Raw genomic sequence first — 17763 nt, 5'->3', positions numbered from 1 at the left:
GTCGAGTGAACTGATGGGGGAAAATGGTGAGAAGCATAACTGAAAAGTCCTCGGTATGTAAGTGTGTAAGAACAAATCGTTCACAAGCATATTCAGGCATGCAGGAGTTTGCCCATTCAAAACGAAATAGAATGTATCATGACTTTCCGATGTCAATGATACACATGCACCTTGTGGTGGAAATACAAACAAATAAAAAAAAAATATACATAGAAAAGGAGAAAATGAAAATGTCTACTGCACCCGGTGTTCCCAGGCGGTCACCCATTCAAGTACTATCCGGGCCCGACCTTGCTTAACTTCGGTGATCGGACGAGAACCGGTGTTTTCAACGTGGTATGGCCGTAGACAACGCTCACTGGCAAACTTCGGCTACATATACACACGGGGTAGTGGGGAAGGGACATTGCGATCAAACAGCATCCTCGCATTTTCAGTGGGTTTACACAATCATGTGTTTTCATGTTGGAGTGTTATCTTTACAGTATCTGGCAAGTATTTGGTACTTGTGATACATATGAACGCTGTTTCTGTGCGCATCTGCTGCGAGAAAGGACATACTACTTCGCTCGCCCCCTCGCCCCAAACATCCAGTTTTCGCCCGCCCAATAGAGATCGTGCATGCAGCCTATGTTGTTTTTCGAATAAAATTAATTTGAAAACGATGACGGCCCATACTGTCGTGATGTCAAGAAAGTCGGGTTAATCGTGGCAGGCAAAAATAGTTAATCTGTGACGATCGACTGCTGGTATCGTTCTGTACAGCGTCTTGTATAATAGATGTCCATCTTACTCTACATACTGGGGTTCGCGCCCCGTTTGTGTGCCGAGATTCGCGTCTTAGAACACCGTTTCATTGAAAGAAACATCCTAGCTACTTACTTATGAGGCAAAAAGCAAATTTCAACAGTAAATGTAGTGCCCCAGATCATGTGTTCAGTAACAGTGTCGAATGTTTTCTCTCGCAAAATGGCGAACTTGTCAGATAAACGTGCTTCATTGCCTTTGTTTGGGTGCTTGTTTTAACGTCTGAGAGGCAGTAATGAGGGATGTTGGGGTTTACCTTCATAGTTAGATATCTTGAGAAACGACATACAACATTTGAAATGATTGAATTTGAGTCTAAAGCCTCGAAATGTGCTTTTGAAACGAACGATGTCTACATTTTTGTCTCGATGGCTTCACTGAAAATAGCCCGTGTGGCTTCACCATTCACCTGTGAGTGTTGTTATTGTAACAGACATGTAGCCAAATGATTTTTGCATCCAGTCATGAAGTTAAAATAGAAACTTTCCTCGATTAAGAAGTGATTATTCGGATACAAATGCACGAGAAAGCACACACGCTCCCGAGCTAGCAGCTAGCAGCCACAACATGCATGGTGTCTCCTCCGACGTCCGCGCCTCTGTAGTATCACCCGGGCTGGCTGTCGGGGAGAGGCATTCGCTCTCCGTGCTCCGTTTGTAGCTGACGTGACTTTCTGCACTCAAACCTACCACTATGGCTGATGTTGCTGCTGCCCCCGCTGCTGTCAAGACTCCCAAGAAGAAAGCTGCTGCCAAGCCGAAGAAGGTTGCCGCACATCCCACCTATGTGGATATGATCAAGAAAGCTATTTCATCCTTGAAGGAGAGGGGTGGTTCTTCCCGACAGGCTATACTGAAATACATCCTGGCCAACTACAAAGTTGGTGACAACCAGGTCGCCATCAATGCTCGCGTCAAGGTTGCTTTGAAAAATGGAGTCAAGAATGGTGCACTGAAGCAATCAAAGGGAACTGGAGCTGCTGGGTCCTTCCGTCTTGGCGAGGTGAAGAAAGCCGAAAAACCCAAGAAGGCTAAGCCTGCTACCAAGCCAAAGAAGGCTGCCAAATCTCCCAAGAAAGTCAAGAAGCCAGTTGCTGCCAAGAAGCCAAAGACAGCCGCTAAGAAGGCCGCCAAGTCACCAAAGAAGGTGAAAGCTGCAGCCAAGCCCAAGAAGGCAAAGACCCCTAAGAAGGCAGCTGCCAAACCCAAGAAGGTCAAGACCCCCAAGAAGAAGGCCACCAAGCCAAAGAAGGCCTAAGGTCTCTTTGTCTCGCCTTCGCTCCACATTTCTGTGGTCCAAAGGCCCTTTTCAGGGCCATCCAAATACCCCAAAAGAAAACTTGAAAACACTGATAACAAAACAATGCCATTTATTTCAGCAGCATAGAAATAACAAAGAATGCGTGTCAGCGATAGCAGGTATAGTGTGAATAATGGCTTAGACTGATCATAATTAAAAAATGAGCCTTAACCGTAAAGGTGAGGCAAAGAAACCGTTGCCCAAGGAAGGTGTCGGTAAAACCATATACATTGAGCAAAAGCATATACAGCATTGAGCAAAGAAGGATTTGATAAGTATGTTCCTACATTGATATGATAGTGGGCGTTCCAACCCCTACCCCATCTAATGGCCGGTGTGTCTTGTTTTGTTTCACTTAGATCCAGCCCCATCAAAATACATAACCCCACATACACATTACACCCAAGCCAGATACCCGACCCTAAAATAAACAAAGGAAAATAAACGCAAAGACTACAAATGTTTAACATAAACAAAGCAAGATGTGAAGCAAAGAATGCAAATTGTATATGCATCATGTAAAGTGTTGATGATATCAGATATCGTCAATACAGATTTCCTTTTATGTGTGTACATGTAGCTCCACAAGCACGTTGACATCCACCGGGTGTTTTACCGACACACACCTCGCCTATGCAGGACTAGGGCGACAAGAGTTGTGCACCCTTGGTCGTGTGAGGCGTGTGCGTTTGACATTCGCCCCAATGCCTGCAACACTGCTGTTATGTGTCAAAGTAAAGGTACGGAAATACTGTCTAATACATGTAAAGTACGTCTGCGTGACCTAGCTAGAACTGCAAACATAAAATAGCTGACTGATTCACCACCCAACCGCATCGTCATGCCATGTGTGTTTAGAAAGCAGGGAATCACTGTGGGCTTGCTGTCACAGATTTGAAAGTAATTTTCCTACAGCAAACCAGTGAATCCTATAGCAGGCGTTCAATGCGATTTACCTTTTCCTTATTATCTCATCTGCATAGGCAAAGAGTTGTGCGCTGAGACCTGATACAAACAACATTGTGATGTGACATAAGCAGCCTTTAATATACGAAAGTAAGATCGTAAATGACATGTTTGATTGTCGGAGTACAGTGACACTTTCATGTGGCGAATGAAACATACATGCCTTCAGAGTAGATGATGAGTAGTCGAGTGAACTGACGGGGGAAAATGGTGAGAAGCATAACTGAAAAGTCCTCGGTATGTAAGTGTGTAAGAACAAATCGTTCACAAGCATATTCAGGCATGCAGGAGTTTGCCCATTCAAAACGAAATAGAATGTATCATGACTTTCCGATGTCAATGATACACATGCACCTTGTGGTGGAAATACAAACAAATAAAAAAAATATATACATAAAAAAGGAGAAAATGAAAATGTCTACTGCACCCGGTGTTCCCAGGCGGTCACCCATCCAAGTACTATCCGGGCCCGACCTTGCTTAACTTCGGTGATCGGACGAGAACCGGTGTTTTCAAAGTGGTATGGCCGTAGACAACGCTCACTGGCAAACTTCGGCTACATATACACACGGGGTAGTGGGGAAGGGACATTGCGATCAAACAGCATCCTCGCATTTTCAGTGGGTTTACACAATCATGTGTTTTCATGTTGGAGTGTTATCTTTACAGTATCTGGCAAGTATTTGGTACTTGTGATACATATGAACGCTGTTTCTGTGCGCATCTGCTGCGAGAAAGGACACACTACTTCGCCCGCCCCCTCGCCCCAAACATCCAGTTTTCGCCCGCCCAATAGAGATCGTGCATGCAGCCTATGTTGTTTTTCGAATAAAATTAATTTGAAAACGATGACGGCCCATACTGTCGTGATGTCAAGAAAGTCGGGTTAATCGTGGCAGGCAAAAATAGTTAATCTGTGACGATCGACTGCTGGTATCGTTCTGTACAGCGTCTTGTATAATAGATGTCCATCTTACTCTACATACTGGGGTTCGCGCCCCGTTTGTGTGCCGAGATTCGCGTCTTAGAACACCGTTTCATTGAAAGAAACATCCTAGCTACTTACTTATGAGGCAAAAAGCAAATTTCAACAGTAAATGTAGTGCCCCAGATCATGTGTTCAGTAACAGTGTCGAATGTTTTCTCTCGCAAAATGGCGAACTTGTCAGATAAACGTGCTTCATTGCCTTTGTTTGGGTGCTTGTTTTAACGTCTGAGAGGCAGTAATGAGGGATGTTGGGGTTTACCTTCATAGTTAGATATCTTGAGAAACGACATACAACATTTGAAATGATTGAATTTGAGTCTAAAGCCTCGAAATGTGCTTTTGAAACGAACGATGTCTACATTTTTGTCTCGATGGCTTCACTGAAAATAGCCCGTGTGGCTTCACCATTCACCTGTGAGTGTTGTTATTGTAACAGACATGTAGCCAAATGATTTTTGCATCCAGTCATGAAGTTAAAATAGAAACTTTCCTCGATTAAGAAGTGATTATTCGGATACAAATGCACGAGAAAGCACACACGCTCCCGAGCTAGCAGCTAGCAGCCACAACATGCAGGGTGTCTCCTCCGACGTCCGCGCCTCTGTAGTATCACCCGGGCTGGCTGTCGGGGAGAGGCATTCGCTCTCCGTGCTCCGTTTGTAGCTGACGTGACTTTCTGCACTCAAACCTACCACTATGGCTGATGTTGCTGCTGCCCCCGCTGCTGTCAAGACTCCCAAGAAGAAAGCTGCTGCCAAGCCGAAGAAGGTTGCCGCACATCCCACCTATGTGGATATGATCAAGAAAGCTATTTCATCCTTGAAGGAGAGGGGTGGTTCTTCCCGACAGGCTATACTGAAATACATCCTGGCCAACTACAAAGTTGGTGACAACCAGGTCGCCATCAATGCTCGCGTCAAGGTTGCTTTGAAAAATGGAGTCAAGAATGGTGCACTGAAGCAATCAAAGGGAACTGGAGCTGCTGGGTCCTTCCGTCTTGGCGAGGTGAAGAAAGCCGAAAAACCCAAGAAGGCTAAGCCTGCTACCAAGCCAAAGAAGGCTGCCAAATCTCCCAAGAAAGTCAAGAAGCCAGTTGCTGCCAAGAAGCCAAAGACAGCCGCTAAGAAGGCCGCCAAGTCACCAAAGAAGGTGAAAGCTGCAGCCAAGCCCAAGAAGGCAAAGACCCCTAAGAAGGCAGCTGCCAAACCCAAGAAGGTCAAGACCCCCAAGAAGAAGGCCACCAAGCCAAAGAAGGCCTAAGGTCTCTTTGTCTCGCCTTCGCTCCACATTTCTGTGGTCCAAAGGCCCTTTTCAGGGCCATCCAAATACCCCAAAAGAAAACTTGAAAACACTGATAACAAAACAATGCCATTTATTTCAGCAGCATAGAAATAACAAAGAATGCGTGTCAGCGATAGCAGGTATAGTGTGAATGATGGCTTAGACTGATCATAATTAAAAAATGAGCCTTAACCGTAAAGGTGAGGCAAAGAAACCGTTGCCCAAGGAAGGTGTCGGTAAAACCATATACATTGAGCAAAAGCATATACAGCATTGAGCAAAGAAGGATTTGATAAGTATGTTCCTACATTGATATGATAGTGGGCGTTCCAAACCCTACCCCATCTAATGGCCGGTGTGTCTTGTTTTGTTTCACTTAGATCCAGCCCCATCAAAATACATAACCCCACATACACATTACACCCAAGCCAGATACCCGACCCTAAAATAAACAAAGGAAAATAAACGCAAAGACTACAAATGTTTAACATAAACAAAGCAAGATGTGAAGCAAAGAATGCAAATTGTATATGCATCATGTAAAGTGTTGATGATATCAGATATCGTCAATACAGATTTCCTTTTATGTGTGTACATGTAGCTCCACAAGCACGTTGACATCCACCGGGTGTTTTACCGACACACACCTCGCCTATGCAGGACTAGGGCGACAAGAGTTGTGCACCCTTGGTCGTGTGAGGCGTGTGCGTTTGACATTCGCCCCAATGCCTGCAACACTGCTGTTATGTGTCAAAGTAAAGGTACGGAAATACTGTCTAATACATGTAAAGTACGTCTGCGTGACCTAGCTAGAACTGCAAACATAAAATAGCTGACTGATTCACCACCCAACCGCATCGTCATGCCATGTGTGTTTAGAAAGCAGGGAATCACTGTGGGCTTGCTGTCACAGATTTGAAAGTAATTTTCCTACAGCAAACCAGTGAATCCTATAGCAGGCGTTCAATGCGATTTACCTTTTCCTTATTATCTCATCTGCATAGGCAAAGAGTTGTGCGCTGAGACCTGATACAAACAACATTGTGATGTGACATAAGCAGCCTTTAATATACGAAAGTAAGATCGTAAATGACATGTTTGATTGTCGGAGTACAGTGACACTTTCATGTGGCGAATGAAACATACATGCCTTCAGAGTAGATGATGAGTAGTCGAGTGAACTGATGGGGGAAAATGGTGAGAAGCATAACTGAAAAGTCCTCGGTATGTAAGTGTGTAAGAACAAATCGTTCACAAGCATATTCAGGCATGCAGGAGTTTGCCCATTCAAAACGAAATAGAATGTATCATGACTTTCCGATGTCAATGATACACATGCACCTTGTGGTGGAAATACAAACAAATAAAAAAAATATATACATAAAAAAGGAGAAAATGAAAATGTCTACTGCACCCGGTGTTCCCAGGCGGTCACCCATCCAAGTACTATCCGGGCCCGACCTTGCTTAACTTCGGTGATCGGACGAGAACCGGTGTTTTCAAAGTGGTATGGCCGTAGACAACGCTCACTGGCAAACTTCGGCTACATATACACACGGGGTAGTGGGGAAGGGACATTGCGATCAAACAGCATCCTCGCATTTTCAGTGGGTTTACACAATCATGTGTTTTCATGTTGGAGTGTTATCTTTACAGTATCTGGCAAGTATTTGGTACTTGTGATACATATGAACGCTGTTTCTGTGCGCATCTGCTGCGAGAAAGGACACACTACTTCGCCCGCCCCCTCGCCCCAAACATCCAGTTTTCGCCCGCCCAATAGAGATCGTGCATGCAGCCTATGTTGTTTTTCGAATAAAATTAATTTGAAAACGATGACGGCCCATACTGTCGTGATGTCAAGAAAGTCGGGTTAATCGTGGCAGGCAAAAATAGTTAATCTGTGACGATCGACTGCTGGTATCGTTCTGTACAGCGTCTTGTATAATAGATGTCCATCTTACTCTACATACTGGGGTTCGCGCCCCGTTTGTGTGCCGAGATTCGCGTCTTAGAACACCGTTTCATTGAAAGAAACATCCTAGCTACTTACTTATGAGGCAAAAAGCAAATTTCAACAGTAAATGTAGTGCCCCAGATCATGTGTTCAGTAACAGTGTCGAATGTTTTCTCTCGCAAAATGGCGAACTTGTCAGATAAACGTGCTTCATTGCCTTTGTTTGGGTGCTTGTTTTAACGTCTGAGAGGCAGTAATGAGGGATGTTGGGGTTTACCTTCATAGTTAGATATCTTGAGAAACGACATACAACATTTGAAATGATTGAATTTGAGTCTAAAGCCTCGAAATGTGCTTTTGAAACGAACGATGTCTACATTTTTGCCTCGATGGCTTCACTGAAAATAGCCCGTGTGGCTTCACCATTCACCTGTGAGTGTTGTTATTGTAACAGACATGTAGCCAAATGATTTTTGCATCCAGTCATGAAGTTAAAATAGAAACTTTCCTCGATTAAGAAGTGATTATTCGGATACAAATGCACGAGAAAGCACACACGCTCCCGAGCTAGCAGCTAGCAGCCACAACATGCAGGGTGTCTCCTCCGACGTCCGCGCCTCTGTAGTATCACCCGGGCTGGCTGTCGGGGAGAGGCATTCGCTCTCCGTGCTCCGTTTGTAGCTGACGTGACTTTCTGCACTCAAACCTACCACTATGGCTGATGTTGCTGCTGCCCCCGCTGCTGTCAAGACTCCCAAGAAGAAAGCTGCTGCCAAGCCGAAGAAGGTTGCCGCACATCCCACCTATGTGGATATGATCAAGAAAGCTATTTCATCCTTGAAGGAGAGGGGTGGTTCTTCCCGACAGGCTATACTGAAATACATCCTGGCCAACTACAAAGTTGGTGACAACCAGGTCGCCATCAATGCTCGCGTCAAGGTTGCTTTGAAAAATGGAGTCAAGAATGGTGCACTGAAGCAATCAAAGGGAACTGGAGCTGCTGGGTCCTTCCGTCTTGGCGAGGTGAAGAAAGCCGAAAAACCCAAGAAGGCTAAGCCTGCTACCAAGCCAAAGAAGGCTGCCAGATCTCCCAAGAAAGTCAAGAAGCCAGTTGCTGCCAAGAAGCCAAAGACAGCCGCTAAGAAGGCCGCCAAGTCACCAAAGAAGGTGAAAGCTGCAGCCAAGCCCAAGAAGGCAAAGACCCCTAAGAAGGCAGCTGCCAAACCCAAGAAGGTCAAGACCCCCAAGAAGAAGGCCACCAAGCCAAAGAAGGCCTAAGGTCTCTTTGTCTCGCCTTCGCTCCACATTTCTGTGGTCCAAAGGCCCTTTTCAGGGCCATCCAAATACCCCAAAAGAAAACTTGAAAACACTGATAACAAAACAATGCCATTTATTTCAGCAGCATAGAAATAACAAAGAATGCGTGTCAGCGATAGCAGGTATAGTGTGAATGATGGCTTAGACTGATCATAATTAAAAAATGAGCCTTAACCGTAAAGGTGAGGCAAAGAAACCGTTGCCCAAGGAAGGTGTCGGTAAAACCATATACATTGAGCAAAAGCATATACAGCATTGAGCAAAGAAGGATTTGATAAGTATGTTCCTACATTGATATGATAGTGGGCGTTCCAACCCCTACCCCATCTAATGGCCGGTGTGTCTTGTTTTGTTTCACTTAGATCCAGCCCCATCAAAATACATAACCCCACATACACATTACACCCAAGCCAGATACCCGACCCTAAAATAAACAAAGGAAAATAAACGCAAAGACTACAAATGTTTAACATAAACAAAGCAAGATGTGAAGCAAAGAATGCAAATTGTATATGCATCATGTAAAGTGTTGATGATATCAGATATCGTCAATACAGATTTCCTTTTATGTGTGTACATGTAGCTCCACAAGCACGTTGACATCCACCGGGTGTTTTACCGACACACACCTCGCCTATGCAGGACTAGGGCGACAAGAGTTGTGCACCCTTGGTCGTGTGAGGCGTGTGCGTTTGACATTCGCCCCAATGCCTGCAACACTGCTGTTATGTGTCAAAGTAAAGGTACGGAAATACTGTCTAATACATGTAAAGTACGTCTGCGTGACCTAGCTAGAACTGCAAACATAAAATAGCTGACTGATTCACCACCCAACCGCATCGTCATGCCATGTGTGTTTAGAAAGCAGGGAATCACTGTGGGCTTGCTGTCACAGATTTGAAAGTAATTTTCCTACAGCAAACCAGTGAATCCTATAGCAGGCGTTCAATGCGATTTACCTTTTCCTTATTATCTCATCTGCATAGGCAAAGAGTTGTGCGCTGAGACCTGATACAAACAACATTGTGATGTGACATAAGCAGCCTTTAATATACGAAAGTAAGATCGTAAATGACATGTTTGATTGTCGGAGTACAGTGACACTTTCATGTGGCGAATGAAACATACATGCCTTCAGAGTAGATGATGAGTAGTCGAGTGAACTGACGGGGGAAAATGGTGAGAAGCATAACTGAAAAGTCCTCGGTATGTAAGTGTGTAAGAACAAATCGTTCACAAGCATATTCAGGCATGCAGGAGTTTGCCCATTCAAAACGAAATAGAATGTATCATGACTTTCCGATGTCAATGATACACATGCACCTTGTGGTGGAAATACAAACAAATAAAAAAAATATATACATAAAAAAGGAGAAAATGAAAATGTCTACTGCACCCGGTGTTCCCAGGCGGTCACCCATCCAAGTACTATCCGGGCCCGACCTTGCTTAACTTCGGTGATCGGACGAGAACCGGTGTTTTCAAAGTGGTATGGCCGTAGACAACGCTCACTGGCAAACTTCGGCTACATATACACACGGGGTAGTGGGGAAGGGACATTGCGATCAAACAGCATCCTCGCATTTTCAGTGGGTTTACACAATCATGTGTTTTCATGTTGGAGTGTTATCTTTACAGTATCTGGCAAGTATTTGGTACTTGTGATACATATGAACGCTGTTTCTGTGCGCATCTGCTGCGAGAAAGGACACACTACTTCGCCCGCCCCCTCGCCCCAAACATCCAGTTTTCGCCCGCCCAATAGAGATCGTGCATGCAGCCTATGTTGTTTTTCGAATAAAATTAATTTGAAAACGATGACGGCCCATACTGTCGTGATGTCAAGAAAGTCGGGTTAATCGTGGCAGGCAAAAATAGTTAATCTGTGACGATCGACTGCTGGTATCGTTCTGTACAGCGTCTTGTATAATAGATGTCCATCTTACTCTACATACTGGGGTTCGCGCCCCGTTTGTGTGCCGAGATTCGCGTCTTAGAACACCGTTTCATTGAAAGAAACATCCTAGCTACTTACTTATGAGGCAAAAAGCAAATTTCAACAGTAAATGTAGTGCCCCAGATCATGTGTTCAGTAACAGTGTCGAATGTTTTCTCTCGCAAAATGGCGAACTTGTCAGATAAACGTGCTTCATTGCCTTTGTTTGGGTGCTTGTTTTAACGTCTGAGAGGCAGTAATGAGGGATGTTGGGGTTTACCTTCATAGTTAGATATCTTGAGAAACGACATACAACATTTGAAATGATTGAATTTGAGTCTAAAGCCTCGAAATGTGCTTTTGAAACGAACGATGTCTACATTTTTGCCTCGATGGCTTCACTGAAAATAGCCCGTGTGGCTTCACCATTCACCTGTGAGTGTTGTTATTGTAACAGACATGTAGCCAAATGATTTTTGCATCCAGTCATGAAGTTAAAATAGAAACTTTCCTCGATTAAGAAGTGATTATTCGGATACAAATGCACGAGAAAGCACACACGCTCCCGAGCTAGCAGCTAGCAGCCACAACATGCAGGGTGTCTCCTCCGACGTCCGCGCCTCTGTAGTATCACCCGGGCTGGCTGTCGGGGAGAGGCATTCGCTCTCCGTGCTCCGTTTGTAGCTGACGTGACTTTCTGCACTCAAACCTACCACTATGGCTGATGTTGCTGCTGCCCCCGCTGCTGTCAAGACTCCCAAGAAGAAAGCTGCTGCCAAGCCGAAGAAGGTTGCCGCACATCCCACCTATGTGGATATGATCAAGAAAGCTATTTCATCCTTGAAGGAGAGGGGTGGTTCTTCCCGACAGGCTATACTGAAATACATCCTGGCCAACTACAAAGTTGGTGACAACCAGGTCGCCATCAATGCTCGCGTCAAGGTTGCTTTGAAAAATGGAGTCAAGAATGGTGCACTGAAGCAATCAAAGGGAACTGGAGCTGCTGGGTCCTTCCGTCTTGGCGAGGTGAAGAAAGCCGAAAAACCCAAGAAGGCTAAGCCTGCTACCAAGCCAAAGAAGGCTGCCAGATCTCCCAAGAAAGTCAAGAAGCCAGTTGCTGCCAAGAAGCCAAAGACAGCCGCTAAGAAGGCCGCCAAGTCACCAAAGAAGGTGAAAGCTGCAGCCAAGCCCAAGAAGGCAAAGACCCCTAAGAAGGCAGCTGCCAAACCCAAGAAGGTCAAGACCCCCAAGAAGAAGGCCACCAAGCCAAAGAAGGCCTAAGGTCTCTTTGTCTCGCCTTCGCTCCACATTTCTGTGGTCCAAAGGCCCTTTTCAGGGCCATCCAAATACCCCAAAAGAAAACTTGAAAACACTGATAACAAAACAATGCCATTTATTTCAGCAGCATAGAAATAACAAAGAATGCGTGTCAGCGATAGCAGGTATAGTGTGAATGATGGCTTAGACTGATCATAATTAAAAAATGAGCCTTAACCGTAAAGGTGAGGCAAAGAAACCGTTGCCCAAGGAAGGTGTCGGTAAAACCATATACATTGAGCAAAAGCATATACAGCATTGAGCAAAGAAGGATTTGATAAGTATGTTCCTACATTGATATGATAGTGGGCGTTCCAACCCCTACCCCATCTAATGGCCGGTGTGTCTTGTTTTGTTTCACTTAGATCCAGCCCCATCAAAATACATAACCCCACATACACATTACACCCAAGCCAGATACCCGACCCTAAAATAAACAAAGGAAAATAAACGCAAAGACTACAAATGTTTAACATAAACAAAGCAAGATGTGAAGCAAAGAATGCAAATTGTATATGCATCATGTAAAGTGTTGATGATATCAGATATCGTCAATACAGATTTCCTTTTATGTGTGTACATGTAGCTCCACAAGCACGTTGACATCCACCGGGTGTTTTACCGACACACACCTCGCCTATGCAGGACTAGGGCGACAAGAGTTGTGCACCCTTGGTCGTGTGAGGCGTGTGCGTTTGACATTCGCCCCAATGCCTGCAACACTGCTGTTATGTGTCAAAGTAAAGGTACGGAAATACTGTCTAATACATGTAAAGTACGTCTGCGTGACCTAGCTAGAACTGCAAACATAAAATAGCTGACTGATTCACCACCCAACCGCATCGTCATGCCATGTGTGTTTAGAAAGCAGGGAATCACTGTGGGCTTGCTGTCACAGATTTGAAAGTAATTTTCCTACAGCAAACCAGTGAATCCTATAACAGGCGTTCAATGCGATTTACCTTTTCCTTATTATCTCATCTGCATAGGCAAAGAGTTGTGCGCTGAGACCTGATACAAACAACATTGTGATGTGACATAAGCAGCCTTTAATATACGAAAGTAAGATCGTAAATGACATGTTTGATTGTCGGAGTACAGTGACACTTTCATGTGGCGAATGAAACATACATGCCTTCAGAGTAGATGATGAGTAGTCGAGTGAACTGACGGGGGAAAATGGTGAGAAGCATAACTGAAAAGTCCTCGGTATGTAAGTGTGTAAGAACAAATCGTTCACAAGCATATTCAGGCATGCAGGAGTTTGCCCATTCAAAACGAAATAGAATGTATCATGACTTTCCGATGTCAATGATACACATGCACCTTGTGGTGGAAATACAAACAAATAAAAAAAAATATACATAAAAAAGGAGAAAATGAAAATGTCTACTGCACCCGGTGTTCCCAGGCGGTCACCCATCCAAGTACTATCCGGGCCCGACCTTGCTTAACTTCGGTGATCGGACGAGAACCGGTGTTTTCAACGTGGTATGGCCGTAGACAACGCTCACTGGCAAACTTCGGCTACATATACACACGGGGTAGTGGGGAAGGGACATTGCGATCAAACAGCATCCTCGCATTTTCAGTGGGTTTACACAATCATGTGTTTTCATGTTGGAGTGTTATCTTTACAGTATCTGGCAAGTATTTGGTACTTGTGATACATATGAACGCTGTTTCTGTGCGCATCTGCTGCGAGAAAGGACACACTACTTCGCCCGCCCCCTCGCCCCAAACATCCAGTTTTCGCCCGCCCAATAGAGATCGTGCATGCAGCCTATGTTGTTTTTCGAATAAAATTAATTTGAAAACGATGACGGCCCATACTGTCGTGATGTCAAGAAAGTCGGGTTAATCGTGGCAGGCAAAAATAGTTAATCTGTGACGATCGACTGCTGGTATCGTTCTGTACAGCGTCTTGTATAATAGATGTCCATCTTACTCTACATACTGGCAGGGATACTCTATAACAGGGATTGGTCACTCGCTAGCTTTCCTTACCATTTGTACTAATTAACGTGTGTATCGTCATGCTCCACTGCACACGTCGACTTGGTTTGTTCTCAGCGCAAATCGGCTGCGCTTAACAGTATTTCAACCAGTTTACTGTCGGAAACTATCAGCATCTCCCGGAGTAATACTCGGTAAATTGGAGTAGGCTCCCCTGAATGTTGTCACAACAAGCTGGTTACACTTCCTGTCGCCGAATGATGCATGTGTGGATTAATGTTCAAAGACTCTCTGTTTATGTGACAATTTTGATACAGCGTTCGAAACGATCGCCAGCCCAGAGGCCCAGCGTCGGTTGTTAATGTATCAGGCCAACAGTTTCAGTTATCTGCAGGCCCATGTGATCTTCTGTCAATTAGATCTCATTTCTTTTCAACTAGCATCGTGCCCATAATTTGTATTAATGTTCAGGAATTATCCTTGATCCCTCATGTTAGGATAACTTCCAGTTTCACCTCATAGTATTATATATTCAGTGCCGCATAGGAATGTCAGCAGTCTATAACTAATGTAAACTTCTCTGTGCTCCATACACTTCACTAATGGATTTTGTAGGGACTGTGAAACTCTCTACAATGAAGACTATTTTGTTTTTATTGGTTTGATTTCAACAAAATGGGTATGCAGACTTTAAAGACTGCAAGTGGCAGCAAGCCCTGATGGCCAAATGGCAAACTAAAGGTTATTATGTTATTATATGTATTTGAAATGACCTGTTACACAATTAAAATGTCTCATTATGTTTCAGTGGTTTTCTGTTTGTGTGGAATGCTTAGGCTGCATAAAAATATGTTTCTCAGGCACATTCTTTTCAAAAGTGACGAGTAAGACTTTGATTTTTAATTTTTGATAGAAAAAATGTGACGAGGGAGGAACACATTTTTATTTCTTTTTCCTTCAGGAATACAGTTTGGAAAGTTAAGCACATGTTAATGAGTTGTAGATTCAGTCACTCTCATTCTTACAGACACTCAGTCTATAATGGACAAATGGACGGTCGTGGCAAAGTCGAAATTATTTTTTTTAAGAGGGCAGTTAATGAAGATGACCAGATGTCTTCCTGCATGTGCGCAATTGCATGGATACTGACAGAATGTCAACTGACACAGTCACTCCCCCCTAAAAAAACAGAAAGTTTAAAACCATCACAAAGCGTCACTCGGGTTAATCGTGGCAGGCAAAAATAGTTAATCTGTGACGATCGACTGCTGGTATCGTTCTGTACAGCGTCTTGTATAATAGATGTCCATCTTACTCTACATACTGGGGTTCGAGCCCCGTTTGTGTGCCGAGATTTGCGTCTTAGAACACTATTTCATTGAAAGAAACATCGAACTTACTTACTTATGAGGCAAAAAGCAAATTTCAACAGTAAATGTAGTGCCCCAGATCATGTGTTCAGTAATAGTGTCGAATGTTTTCTCTCGCAAAATGGCGAACTTGTCAGATAAACGTGCTTCATTGCCTTTGTTTGGGTGCTTGTTTTAGCGTCTGAGAGGCAGTAATGAGGGATGTTGGGGTTTACCTTCATAGTTAGATATCTTGAGAAACGACATACAACATTTGAAATGATTGAATTTGAGTCTAAAGCCTCGAAATGTGCTTTTGAAACAAACGATGTCTACATTTTTGCCTCGATGCTTCACTGAAAATAGCCCGTGTGGCTTCAACATTCACCTGTGAGTGTTGTTATTGTAACAGACATGTAGCCAGATGATTTTTGCATCCAGTCATGAAGTTAAAATGGACACTTTTCTCGATTAAGAAGTGATTATTCGGATACAAATGCACGAGAAAGCACACACGCTCCCGAGCTAGCAGGTAGCAGCCACAATCACGCATTCTCAATTAAGAGGGACTATTGCTGTCGCCTACTTTATAGCTGGCTGTACTTTAAAATGTGAGCATAAATACATATTTTCATGTACATATATTTCAAATAATAGCATCTACAGTCATTTTCAAGCATCAAACGCTTTGCAGTAAAACAATTTGAAGCGTCAGACAAATTTATATGGTTCAATGACGCCATTTTTCTAATGTCGGCAGTCGAGACCAAATACAAATGAACTTGCATAAAACTTACACCAAGAGACTTTTCCTTATAGTAATAGGCATAAATTCAACAACATATATGTGGTTTCTTTTGCAAATATTACTTTGTCCATATTTCCGCGTGAATGAAACAAAAAATGCATTTATATTTTGTCGGTAGGGACTGGGTAATTTACGTTACCCTCTGTTTGTTTCTATCTGTTTTTGTGATAAACCACCGCCAAAATCAATAAAGACGCCATTTCTCAATGGGTCGAATGATATGTTTTCATTAGTTTCAAACAATGAGCTTAATCAACATCAAGTTTTCCTCCATCGTGGACAGATATATTCTTCATAAGTACCGATTTTTTAAGGATGTAATCATACGTTACTGTTATAACTCAAAACCTAGCCTTCTGTCAGTTGTATTCGACTTGATATACTTGGAGCCAGGTGGAATGATGTCAGCCATTGGCCCTAACCATGCATTGAATGTTCATACCATATAGCAACATTTTCTTCATTACCAGAAATAATTTACGTTACCACCGTTTTTGGGAAACGGCCTGGAAGTAAAGGTGTAACCCCCAAAGATATGCCAGTCATTGCAGGCCACAGACGGCATGTCACGGCAGTTTTTCCGAGTGATTAAAGCAGTAAATATTCTGGGAAGAGAGGAAATACGTGCTATCAACGATTGTCTTGAAGTAAGTTTGGTAAATAATACTTCAACTGACATATTTTAGATAAAAAATATCTGATTTTTCATTGTAGCATCGGTTTTTCATGTCTCAAATTACTGAACCTTCAAAGTGAAAGAAAGGTTTGATATCCATTTACATCCATTTAATGTGATCGAAATGAAATAATTTCTTTGGGAAATAATTTATTTGCCTTTTAAGCATTTAGAAGCGTGATACCTTACATAAAATATTACTGTTTAGCATGGATAATGAAAGGGTCGTGTCATTGAACAGCGTATTGTATTTCTGATAGTTTATGTGTGATGTTTAGAAAAAGTGTCTGTTTATGTAAGAAAATGTCAGTATGTTACATTTTAATGTCAGATTTACTTGTCAAAAGGATAATATGTTCCGACTTATTATGTTGGAATTATTCCGGTCATTATTTGGTCAGCACATTCGTGATGGTAACGTAAATTACCTAATCATACCCAATGTTCCATTGCAGCTGTTGACAATAACACTGAAATAGCTAAAAGAAAAACCATATTCATAAATCATTAAATCATATAATATTAAAATGCTCTTTTACTTTACAGATGCCATGGCGAAAACTGCGGCTCAAAAGCAGCATGACTACAGAGAAAGAAAAAAGGCAAAATTCGGAGCAGTGTATCTCAAAATGGAAACAGAGCGTGTTAAAGGATACTACGTATCAACAGCAAATCTGAGAAGAGCTGATAAAAACAAAAAGAGAATTAGAATAAGAAAGAATGTGGCTAAATACAGGCAAAAGGTGAAACTTTCGAAAAAATGACATTGATCAAAATGTTGTTCCTGTGGCATCAAATCAAGATCAAAAGGAAAGGCAAACCACATGTGACGTAGTAGAGGATGACAACGGTGTATCCAGTACAACAGCTGTTATTCCCATGGTAGTGAAGTTGCCACAGTTATCTTCCAAGAACAGAACTAGAAAGAGAGTTAGCAGAGCAGTATGAAAGGCGAACAGAGAGATAACCAACCTAATGTCACAAAGTACAACACTGAAGCGGAAAATCAAAAGAGCTGAAAGTTTATTCATTTAAATAACAAAACTGTGATGATTCAAAAGCTGTTTGTGTTGCGTTTGAGAATCATTTGAAAGATTTATTAAAAG

At 43.0% G+C, this 17763-nt stretch overlaps 4 protein-coding genes and 5 non-coding genes across 9 annotated transcripts; 4 read left to right on the top strand and 5 right to left on the bottom strand.

The window, feature by feature from the left end:
• Positions 1 to 231: 231 nt before the first annotated feature.
• LOC137288320 (5S ribosomal RNA) lies at positions 232 to 350 on the bottom strand. Its single transcript, XR_010957098.1, has one exon. It is a non-coding gene; the product is annotated as a 5S ribosomal RNA (ribosomal RNA).
• A 1150-nt stretch (positions 351 to 1500) lies between these two features.
• LOC137288209 (histone H1-delta-like) lies at positions 1501 to 2043 on the top strand (the record flags this gene model as incomplete). Its single annotated transcript, XM_067820649.1, has 1 exon — positions 1501 to 2043. A coding segment is annotated over exon 1 (543 nt), but the record flags the coding sequence as incomplete, so codon positions are not given.
• Positions 2044 to 3487: 1444 nt separating this feature from the next.
• LOC137288388 (5S ribosomal RNA) lies at positions 3488 to 3606 on the bottom strand. The gene has a single exon (XR_010957162.1). It is a non-coding gene; the product is annotated as a 5S ribosomal RNA (ribosomal RNA).
• Positions 3607 to 4756: 1150 nt separating this feature from the next.
• On the top strand, positions 4757 to 5299 carry LOC137288208 (histone H1-delta-like; the record flags this gene model as incomplete). Its single annotated transcript, XM_067820648.1, has 1 exon — positions 4757 to 5299. A coding segment is annotated over exon 1 (543 nt), but the record flags the coding sequence as incomplete, so codon positions are not given.
• Positions 5300 to 6743: 1444 nt separating this feature from the next.
• On the bottom strand, positions 6744 to 6862 carry LOC137288387 (5S ribosomal RNA). The gene has a single exon (XR_010957161.1). It is a non-coding gene; the product is annotated as a 5S ribosomal RNA (ribosomal RNA).
• A 1150-nt stretch (positions 6863 to 8012) lies between these two features.
• LOC137288192 (histone H1-delta-like) lies at positions 8013 to 8555 on the top strand (the record flags this gene model as incomplete). Its single annotated transcript, XM_067820626.1, has 1 exon — positions 8013 to 8555. A coding segment is annotated over exon 1 (543 nt), but the record flags the coding sequence as incomplete, so codon positions are not given.
• Positions 8556 to 9999: 1444 nt separating this feature from the next.
• On the bottom strand, positions 10000 to 10118 carry LOC137288386 (5S ribosomal RNA). Its single transcript, XR_010957160.1, has one exon. It is a non-coding gene; the product is annotated as a 5S ribosomal RNA (ribosomal RNA).
• A 1150-nt stretch (positions 10119 to 11268) lies between these two features.
• On the top strand, positions 11269 to 11811 carry LOC137288193 (histone H1-delta-like; the record flags this gene model as incomplete). Its single annotated transcript, XM_067820627.1, has 1 exon — positions 11269 to 11811. A coding segment is annotated over exon 1 (543 nt), but the record flags the coding sequence as incomplete, so codon positions are not given.
• A 1443-nt stretch (positions 11812 to 13254) lies between these two features.
• On the bottom strand, positions 13255 to 13373 carry LOC137288304 (5S ribosomal RNA). The gene has a single exon (XR_010957083.1). It is a non-coding gene; the product is annotated as a 5S ribosomal RNA (ribosomal RNA).
• Positions 13374 to 17763: the final 4390 nt, after the last annotated feature.

The sequence above is a fragment of the Haliotis asinina genome, chromosome 6, assembly GCF_037392515.1.
Source record: "Haliotis asinina isolate JCU_RB_2024 chromosome 6, JCU_Hal_asi_v2, whole genome shotgun sequence".
In the NCBI taxonomy this organism is placed as follows: domain Eukaryota; kingdom Metazoa; phylum Mollusca; class Gastropoda; order Lepetellida; family Haliotidae; genus Haliotis; species Haliotis asinina.
This window is presented reverse-complemented; position numbering and strand designations above follow the sequence as displayed.